The sequence below is a fragment of the Larimichthys crocea genome, chromosome XIII (genome assembly GCF_000972845.2).
Source record: "Larimichthys crocea isolate SSNF chromosome XIII, L_crocea_2.0, whole genome shotgun sequence".
Classification (NCBI taxonomy): Eukaryota; Metazoa; Chordata; class Actinopteri; family Sciaenidae; genus Larimichthys; species Larimichthys crocea.
In genome coordinates, this window is record NC_040023.1 from 36,509,900 (window position 1) to 36,521,096 (window position 11,197).

General features: G+C 40.6%; 1 protein-coding gene across 1 annotated transcript; it reads left to right on the forward strand.

Moving 5' to 3' along the window:
* ctss2.1 (cathepsin S, ortholog2, tandem duplicate 1) lies at positions 1 to 10,412 on the forward strand. The gene is made up of 8 exons (XM_019259751.2): positions 1 to 139; positions 2,166 to 2,290; positions 2,429 to 2,551; positions 4,870 to 5,022; positions 6,391 to 6,615; positions 8,471 to 8,636; positions 8,835 to 8,937; positions 9,963 to 10,412. The coding sequence occupies exons 1-8, from the start codon at positions 121 to 123 to the stop codon at positions 10,060 to 10,062; spliced, it is 1,014 nt and encodes a 337-aa protein (XP_019115296.1). The 5' UTR covers positions 1 to 120; the 3' UTR covers positions 10,063 to 10,412.
* The last annotated feature ends 785 nt before the right edge of the window (positions 10,413 to 11,197 follow it).

An 11,197-nucleotide genomic window follows, 5' to 3' on the forward strand; every position in this document is an offset into this window, starting at 1 on the left:
AATTTCTAAAGAGGAAGAAGTGAGACCAGATCATGTGACATTTTCCTTTATGAATACTAACCAGGAAAACGCAGTGAGTGTGTGTGTGAGTGTGTGAGTGAGTTCAACACAGAAGCAGCGATGAGTCCGACAGACCAAAGTAAGTTTTTAACACTTTTCACCCAGAAATGAAAAACTGTGATCAGAAATATTTGTCTCTTTATATCAAACTCGACACATTAATAAGAGCAGAGTGTGTAATAATTATATTAAGAACAATAAGAAGCTTTAAGGCGGATTAGTTTTTAGTTTCGTTTTTGTGTTTTACAGGGATTTTCCTCTGCTGCAGGTGAAGCTCTGAGTTCATGTTTGAAACTTTATTACACCGAGCTGAGTCTCTGATATGACTTTAAGATCTAATAATTTATCTATGTGTTGAGTTGGTCGTTAAAAAGATGTTTAATATATTTATATATTATTATATATATATATATATATATATATATATATATATATATAATATATATCTCTCTAGATTATTGGTGTGTCTGAAGTGACCAAAGTTATCTAAGAGTTTCAGCTTCTGGTGAAAGATGATTTCTTTGATTTCTTGTAGTTTGATTATACTTTATTCCCTTCACATTAACTGTTGTTATGAACTCATTCAGGGGTCTATAGACAGACATTAGTGCAGTTTTTAGGGTTCAGGGTCTTACTCAGAGTCACCTGAGCAGTGGCACCTCTCCGTTCAGACTCCAGGCTGGATTTGAACTGGTTGATCTGGTTGATCTTGTCAGGCTGATGCATTTGATTCATTTCTGAGGTCGTTCATCATCAGGTGACACATGAGACGTCATAAAACATGAATGATATGTGACCTTTAGACTCAGCTTTGACATGAACTTCTCTTTGTTTCATGCTGACTCTCGAACACCTGCCGCTGTCTGAAGCTGTTGTAGCAACATGTTTTAGAATCACTTGATTAAACTGTAACTCATGTGTTTGGACACATTTCTTGCCTGTTCATTAGTTTCAGTTCTGGCTTTGTGACGGGGAGCTGTGCACAGTGTGATCGCTTTGTTTCATTTGTGGAAGTGATACTGAGACTGCTGCCGACCAGCAGACACAGTGTTATTTATGAATGTGACATCAGAACACACACATCTTTTTATGGGGATAAATTGATCTTAGGGTTCTGGTAAATTTCTGGAAACTTTCCATGGGAAGTTAAGCTTGGAAACTGAGAAACTAATTATGAAATTTATGGGAATTAACTGTAAACAAACATAAAAATAAACATTTAGTTTTGTCATCAGCAGACGTGCAAAATAAAATAATTTAAAAAGCATTTCAACAGATTTATTTGTGAGTAGAACTTTATCAAGTTTGAATTATTTTATGTAATCCACATGTGTCTTCAACAGTCTCTGTGTGCTCTGGGCTCTAAAGTGTGGTCCAGGTACAGAGATCACCTGTGCAGGTAGGGGGCGTGGCCTCAGTAGCCCTGCGGTAAGCAGTGTGCTATGTGCATGTGACTGAGGAAGTGTAGCTGCAGGATATCTGGTTGTTTTAGTCACGAGATGCTAAAATATATTTTCCCACAACTATATTTAAGTTCCCTGTTAAAAGGCCAAACTTCAACTTTGTAAATTCCCGGTTTATTCCCATAAATTCCAGTTAATCGATCTGTAAAAAAAACGACTTTGCATTGCATATCAGAACTTCTCAAACCTGAACATTCAGACGTGATGTTCTCGTTCATTTTAGACTCAGTTCAGTTTAAATATTGTTGATTTTTTTGCATCTTTAACTTAATCTTTAAGGTATTTGCTAAACTTTGAACCTTGTGGGTGTAAAAACGATGTCGATGTGTCGCTGCTGGCTTTTACCTCACTGACGCTGCACGCACCTGAAAACCACTTCCTGTTTTTACAGCAACCGTTGCTGATTCTTCTTCATCTTAGTTCCTCGTGCTTTGTTTCCAGAAAACATTTATTTAGATGCAAAGTTTTTAATCCAAGTTATGAAAATGAAAACGAGTTATGAGACGAGATATGAAGATTAAAAACCACAGCCGTGTCATCAAAGGTCAGACGACTTCCTGACTTGTCATGTGCTTCACGCCTGTGTGTGTGTGTGTGTGTGTGTGTGTGTGTGTGTGTGTGTGTGTGTGTGTGTGTGTGCAGGCCTGATGTTGGGGAGCCTGCTGCTCTTCTCACTGTGCGCCGGGGCGGCGGCGATGTTTGACAGAAAGCTGGACGTTCACTGGCTAATGTGGAAGAAGACGCACGGGAAGACGTACAAAAACGATGTATGTGATAAAAAAAACAAACAAACATGTAAATATGTACGAGTTTTGTTTTTATGTTTGTAGGCGCAAAACCCATATGTGAGATTTATCAATAACTTATACAGAGTTTGACCTCCTGCACTCTTTGTATGTCTTGAGGTGGAGGATGAGAGCCGCAGGGAGCTGTGGGAGAAAAACCTGGTGCTCATTACCATGCACAACCTGGAGGCTTCCATGGGATTTCACACCTACAAACTCAGCATGAACCACATGGGAGACCTGGTGAGACACTCGCTCGCTCAGTTCTTTCTTATTGATTTGCGATCGTCACTTTTATTCATCAATGGCCGCGGTATTAATAACGGTCGAAGGTCGGATGGATACACACTACATAAAGTATGACTAGTTTGGACTTTGAAGCTCAACAGCTAATCATTAGAGTGAAGTATAGTTGGGTGTATTTTTAGATATGCTGCCGTATATCTACTGGCAAGGTTGCAGGCATGTGACCCCCCCAAGAGGCCTCAAAGGCTCCATGTTTGCCTTCTGTCAGTGGGTTTGTGGGGATATGAAACATAAAGGTATACTTAGTATTAAACGGCTGGTAATAAATATTCATAGATCACCAATGCATCTTGAAATAATTCCTGAGACATCTTGTAATGTCAACGGGGTTGCAAGTGGCAACAGTACGGTCAATGGAAACCAAGTGATGGTGAAAGAATAGCTCAGATATTACGTCAGTTTTACACTTTCATAATTAGTAAGTATCTCACAGCAGGGCCATTTCTAGCTGTTTGGGGGGCCCTATGCAAGGGGCCCCTGTTTAGTCAAACTCTCGAACCCTTTCAGATAATCTGTGGTGATGCAACCGTTTGAAAACACGTTAGAGTCCGTTAATTAATGCAACAGATGCAGCATGTTCCTGAAAAATGTTCATCGTAAACTTTAAAAAAACAAGGTGACATAAAAACTCTCTCTGCACTGATCCAGAGCAGTAAAAAATAAATAAGTTAACTTATTAAATGAATAAAAATACAATGGACCAGTGTTCATATTAATGTGCAAACTGATTCAGGTAGTAAGAAACATTTACATGTTACACTGCAATCTGTTTCCGTGAACTCTGACGTTTGAGGCCACTGAATAAGATCAACAGATATCAGCAAAAGCTCTGATCTATTATTATTTTAATGTCATGATGCAGTTGTTAATGCTGCCTAACGTTACCCTCCTCACTTAGTTTTGCTTATGGGTGTGCCTGGCTGCAAAAATAAAGACAGGAACTTTTAATCATAGAGGCTGAACTTGCAGGTCGGGGGCCCCACGTGGTGGCAGGCCACATATAGCAAGAAACGGCCCTGGTCTCACAGTTTCTGTTTTTTTTTTTTCTTTCCATGAATCACGTGATCATCGAGAAAATGTGAAGAACAAAGCTACAAGAAGCCAAATGATGTCTGATCACCTGAGAGTCCAAAAAGTCCAATATTTTCTTTTTTTAGCTCCGATTTTGGTCTCCACCATCTCCTGTAGGAAACATCTGCAGCTGAATATGCAGCTTTGTTGCCCCAGCTAGTTACTAAGTGTGTGTACACATACGACACTCTGGTTTCACTGTGAGAGCAGCGAGGGTGAACAATCAGCTGAAACTCAGTATCGAGTTTCATGAAGCCAAGCGGCGCTGCAGATTCAAGCCGTAACTTTCCTCATCACCTCTTTCACATTGTCTTTGGATGCATAGTTATTATAAAACATGTTGATTAGAGACACTTTAACTTCCAGAACTTTCATAAAAAAGCTTGAGGAGATAAATTACAGCGAGTTGGCTTTAACCTCATGCAGAATGTAAATGAGTGAACGCTGAGCTTCATCTTTTTTCACCCTCTGGCTCTTCCACTGGTCAAACTTTACTTTGCTTGAGAAACTACAGTTTTGTGGCTCAGGCCTTTTTAGACTTCACTGAAGTAATGAGATGGTTTCTGCTCTCAGCTTGACCACTGATCCACAGCTCCTCCAGGACGCGTTCAGCACACTGCGAGTAGCCTACAGCGGTCCAACTTAATGAGTGACTAAAAGGACTCGGGCTACGTGCTGGAATATATAATATGAAGCTGCTGTTTGGTTTGCGTCCTTTAACCTGCTCTGCCTCGGTTTGTGTCAGAGATTCTTTGGGAATGTATTAGAAGTTTATTGATCTTTATTAACGGTGGAAGTTTTGCTCATAGGACAGAAACACAGGATGCAACATGTTTATCTGGTCGTTGGCTTCGCTGTTTACCGACAGGAAATCTGCGGAGTGCTGATAATCCTTCAGCTAGTTCACTCATCGTCCATGAGGTCACCCTACACGTTATCATAGGCCCAACTTAACATGTAGCACAATTTTATATGTAGTCCTGGGTCTGTGCTCCATCTCTGAGCTACGAGGAGCCCCTTGTGTTTACGCTTATTTATCATATTCGGTACCTTATGTGACTTTTCTAATGTTTAGACTGATTTGTGACATTAGATGATGAATTTTAGTCTGATTGGAATAAAAACTTTGTGAACTGAATGAAACTGTGCAGCTCTCTTCATCAGCTGTCACTGCTTCCTTCCAGACACCAGAGGAGATCATGCAGTCTTTTGCCACCCTCACTCCTCCCGCTGACATCCAGAGGGCACCATCTCCCTTTGCTGGGGCGTCGGGCGCCGCTGCACCGGACACCATGGACTGGAGAGAGAAGGGCTGTGTCACCAGCGTCAAGATGCAGGTAGAAAAATGAATAAATAATAATAATAAAATCAGGATTAATCAGTGCTGTTTGTGGTTAATCACTTCTGGTTGTGAAAGCTTCACACTGATGCAATCATCCCACTTGTCTCGTTTGCCACATTCCTCCTGTTCCTCCATCGTTGAATCAGTTCTCCTTCTCACCGGAAGGCTTCACCACAGCCGCCAAGTTTTGCAAGTTTGTTTGCCACATCCCTTTTGTTTTCGTGCTGAGGAGGAACGTTAGGATCATCAGCCTCTTTTTTAATAACTGAGCTTTCAAATGGACTTTTTCTACACAAACGTGTGATATCAGTATGATTTTTATCGTTATTATTGGAATTATAAAGTCGTGTTTGTGTTAGGACTGATTGTTAATACCCTTAATACTTATTAAGGCAGCTTAACTAAGACTAATACCCCCCTTAAAACACAATTCAGTCACTGTGACGTACACATATATAAAATGAATCCTCGTTTTGTCTTTATAATTTTATATTTTTGTCAGCTCGGTCCTGAAGATAAAACAGACATCAGAAGACATTTTTTTTGCATTCTGAGATGGAGCAATGTTGCTAATTTAAACTCTATATTTATCGTCAGGAATATTTACATTTATTTTTGGAGCAATATTCTGATTTTTGTTGATTTTGCAGGGACAATAAGACAATGCACGATACATTGTATTGTACCAGATATAGCTAAAAGCTCATTTTCATCTGTAGTCCCTGGGTGGAGGCCAGTAGTGATGCACAGTTACTGCAGAAGAGACGAAATAAAACACAATACTGAGCTCACGATACCAACAGAGCTCATTGTCCTTCAACTATGCTAAAAATAAATATAAATTGCATGTATATAGAAATAAGATTTAAATGACAATTGATTTGTCTCTTGCCGTTGCACAGGCAGATACCAAATGCGATGATCTTGTTGTGAAAAGTCAACAAGAAAAATGTGGTGTTTAGATTTTTAAAAATCTTCTTTCAAACTTTTCAAAGGAAGTTGATTTAAAATGCGCAGAAATAAAAAAATAAAAAGGTCTCATGGCTGCTTCAAGAGAGAAAAAAACAGATTTTCAATTTATTACAAACTCGTGTTGTGCTGATGAGTATCATTCAACCAGAGACAAACAAGTATTGATTCTGGAGTTCCTTCTGTTCTGTGCAACATGTTAAATATAATTGACAAACAAGAAGAAAATTCCCAAAGAGTCCGTCGACTTCTTTAACCTCTTCAACTCTTCGACCTCGTCTTCCTCCCGCCTAGTTACAAACTCGAGCTGCCAAACATGGAAATGTGGAAAAGTGTTTCATCTAACTTTGAAGCGGGTAAATGTATTTTTGCATCGTGTGTGTGTGTCATTCAGGGTGCTTGTGGCTCCTGCTGGGCCTTCAGTGCTGCAGGGGCCTTGGAGGGCCAGTTAGCCAAGACGACGGGGAAGCTGGTGGACCTCAGCCCCCAAAACCTGGTGGACTGTTCGACCAAATACGGCAACCACGGCTGCAACGGCGGCTTCATGCACAAAGCCTTCCAGTACGTCATCGACAACCACGGCATCGACTCCGATGCTGCGTACCCCTACACGGGAAGGGTGAGTAACTGGTTTAATAGGGGAGGGAATGGGAAAATCCATTAAACCCGGACTATAGGGAGTCTGTTTAGGACACGTGGGGACCGAGTTTTATCACTTTGCGCTTGTAGCTGGGTGAAAACAAGTGGAGAGCCATTAAAAACAGTAAGAAAAGGTCAGCTCTATAACCTGCATGCAGTGCGTTACATGACGTCTCGGATCTCTGGGATATTTACGAGCTCTTTGGATGTTAAATCACAATCCTCGCTCCCAAGGAAGAAATAACTTGAGATGGCACAACGTCAGAAGGACAAATCTGAATTCTCTGGTTTAAATTTGTTCCTTTGACAAACACATTTATGCAAACAAGACACCATCAGAGCACCACAGAGAGAAATCCTCCTTTGATTAGACAATCAACCCCAGCCGTGTAGGGAAGGTACTACCAACGACCAACAGGTGTTTGTAACTGTTTGAGTGCACCAGAGACCGGTGCTGTGAGAACATAAGTGTGTTCAGGTTGTCAGTTATTGCAAAAGTCAGTGTGCTGTGCAGTTGCATGCCACAACTTCAGTTTAAACTGGAGGCACATCAGTTTAAACATCAGTCTTTGTTTGCAGCTCCAGTTCTGGAGCTTTCCATCATATCAGTCTTTGTCATTGGAGGGAGGAAAAGTAACTTTAGGTGTTCAAATCATTTTTTTTCTGAGCACTAAATAGATTTTGAAGTCGAAAAAATTCAAATTTGGACATAAAATATAAAACCCGTTCCATGATTGCAGTGGATAACCAGAACCTGGTTCGCCTCAGTGGAATTTATTATTTATTTGGCAGCAGTATGACTGCAGCCATCCATTCCTGACATGCAATTAAACATAAAATAAAGCTGAACGCTCGAGTCTAGTTCGATCCTCCACAATGTGAGCTTGAGTTGAGTTTAATCATAAATCTATATTCATCTTTGTATATAGAAACTACCAGACCTGCAAAAATCTTTCTTGAAACTACACCTCCACATCTGAAGACATTAACTTGGACTGGGAACCTGTGACGGACATTTAAAGAACTAACAATAAAAAAAATCATGGAAAGATTAATTGATAATGAAATAATTGTCAGTTGCCATCCTAAAAACGGCATTTCCCGAGATGTGGTAACGTTGTCATTGTAAGTCACACATGATTGCTTATTCCCAATAAAAGAACGAAGATCTGCCAAAAATAAAAACTTGCTGAACAGACAACAGAGTGTTATCTTAGTTTACAGGAAATTAAAACACTGTTTTCTCAAGTTGAAACAGGAAATTCTTTGCAAACTCAGATTTACAGTTAAGAAATCCCTGTATGAGGCAACAACGTGGGTGTACGAGAAGTTAAGTCCGACCCTTCAGGCTGTAGACAGCAACACTCTTCTCACTTGTCTGTGGTCTGCTGTTAATGTCTCTTTGGAGCAACAATAAATTAATCGGAGCGGACAACGCGTTTGTCCTCCAGGCTTCATCTTGTTCGTTGTTGTTGGTGTTTGTGTGGAGGAGGAAGGAGGGCAGTTCTGAGCAGATCCGACAGACTGTTCCAGCCTCGCGGAGGTGTTGTGGCTCTAATTCACCCCGAAAAATACATAAAAACTCTGTGATGTGAAATATTCTGCTGATAAGCACAGCGACCAGCGTCTACTGTCTGAACTTTACTTTTCGGCTCACCTGCCAAGAGATGAATGTAAAAAAAAAAAATCAACTGCTGATCCGATAATAATAGGTTAATATTTCTCAGTCTGGTCGGTTAGTTCGGTTGTGCCTCGGGCCACACTGGAACACAGGAAGAATTTAGTATTCCTATTATGTTTCACATCAGTTTTAACCCCAGTTTCTCTTACAACAGTCACAAGAGTGCCGCTACAGCCCCAGGTTCCGTGCCGCCAACTGCTCCCAGTACAGCTTCCTGCCCGAGGGGGACGAGGGAGCGCTGAAGGAGGCTCTCGCCACTATTGGACCCATCTCAGTGGCGATTGATGCCAGACGGCCCAGATTTGCGTTCTACAGCAGCGGTAGGTTACACACCATCAGCTGAGCGCACTCACAGATCTACACGGGTGGATGTAAAATGGTTGTTTGTCAGTAATTTATACAAAAAGCTCAAGTTAAATCTTGTGTTTGCTGACTCCCTGTGTTTTAACTTCTCACCTTGGCTGCATTAGAATGCATGGAGATGAATTTGTAATTGTTTTGACCCCCTGCCATTCCAGGCGTGTACGATGACCCATCCTGCTCCCAGGATGTGAACCACGGCGTGCTGGCCGTGGGCTACGGCACGCTCAACGGACAAGACTACTGGCTGGTAAAGAACAGGTGAGACCCTGAAATCCACATCGAGTCCATACATACATGCACACGTATGTACATCATGTACTCACGTTTGCACCCTTTCTGGTCCCCTCTGTGGTGTGTACCGGCTGAAGGACACAGGGGGAAGTGAAACAGAGAAGTCAGCTCTGCAGGGTGTTCACTGTGACGAGCTGTTCTATTCCTGGTTTTTGGTATTTCGCTGACACCTTCTGCCTCTCGTGGTTGGTTAAACTCAGGCGTCACGACAAGAAACAGAGTCATTTCTGGTCACTTACTGCATGACAAACATGAACAACTTCCCATTTTTCTACTGCTGACTTGTTTTAGATGATTATATTCCTCTTTATGAAGGTCTCACCGTCCTTTAATTTAGAGGTTAAATACCTGAAACATTCGTAGATCATTGACTCTGTTGGTTTTAAAGGGCTAGATTGTTTTTTTAAAAGAGAGTTTCTGTCTTCTGTCTGTTTTAGATCCACCTTATGGCTGATAACATGCAGCTGTGATGGTGGGCGGGGTCGACCATATAAATACAGACAGGTTGAGTTGAGGACTGGACTTGAGGCCTTAACGTGTTTGCTTTTTTCATCCCACAGATGGAAAATAAAAATCTCAGTATCAGGAGACTTTAAGTTTCTGACCCCTAAAATGAAGAAAATCAACAAAACAAACAAACAAGGAGAAACTGTAATGCAGTTTCAGTACATAAACACAAACAAAAACATACATGCAATATATATCCACTTTTACGCCCTCTGCTTTAAGGACCCGTACATGTATTCAGATGCAAGTTGTACAGAAGAGAAACACAACAATCAGCAGTATGTCCATAATTTATGATGTACTCATGACCAAAAGGGCTCAGGGCCAGCGGCACATCCATTATGGATAACCTCTCAAAGTTTTCCAAGGAGGGAAAATAATATAAACCAAAAATCCTCCCTTAACAAGGATGCTGATGAATCACTGTCACAAAGTCTTTGGGCTATGCCTTTAATTATATTTCTGTTTTTCTGTTCATTGTTCAGCTGGGGAGTGAAATTTGGAGAAAACGGCTACATCCGGATGGCACGCAACAAGAACGACCAGTGTGGCATCGCTCTGTACGGCTGCTACCCCATCATGTAGCTGCAGAGGGAGCTGGATTCAATATACTGTAAAATTTATATTTCATTCTTATTTTTTTCTTATGTGTACAATCTTTTTACAGTTTTAACAATGGTTTTAACAGCTGCACTTTTTATTCTTTAAATACTACACTTTAGCATCAATGAACTTCGCCTTGTAGGACGGTGCGCTTGTTTGTGTCTCGACTGCATGTGAGTGTGTGTTTGAATCTATAATGAGGAGACAGATTTACTCTGTCACAGTGAGACATGCCAGGTCTGGATCGATAATCGATCAGTCCGATGTCGGCCTTTCAGTAAATATCAGATGTGTTGTGATGCAATAAAGCTGAAGATCTGATTTTTACACCACCGGTTTCGAGTTTGTCAGTCTGTTAAATCTGCCATGAAAACCGCCTGAAAGGATTCCATTGACTCTTTGGGAAATTGGCTTGTTGGTCAATTTAGCTTTTACATGTTACGACAGACAGGAATGCCAAAATCAATATCCGTGTCTCCGGTAAATATCTCTGTACCGTGCTCATGCTGATGTGGTAGCATGTAGCAGCTGCCTGCAGGCAAGCGTCATCGTCCTGAGACTTTTAGTATGACCCTCTCATCGAACACTGAGCTACTTTTCCAAAAAGAGAATTGAATCCTCAAAGCAATAACTGGAAAATGTTCTTTTATTTAGGTTTGTACGAACAAAATGCAAATTTAAGTGTCACAAAATTCACCTACAAACATCTCATCTATCATTTTAACCTTTGAACATGGCCACACTGTAAACCGGTTACTGTGAAATTCACAGTAACTAACTGGCAGCTGTTGACAAGTAACTTACTGAAAATATAATCACAGTAACTAACTGGCAGCTGTTGACAAGTAACTTACTGTAAATATAATCAGTAACTAACTGGCAGCTATTGACAAGTAACTACAGTATTTAGAGTAGTAATTTTCTACAGTACATCACTGTTTACTGTTAACTTCACAGTAACTCTATAATTACTGTAGTTTTTGACGGAATACACAGTATACTACTGTGAAATGGTTTACAGTAATTTACTGGGCACAAACACAGAAAATATATATAATATATATATTTAGCAAACAAACTTTCTCTGCAAGAAAGCAAATAAGTATTTTAGTATAAC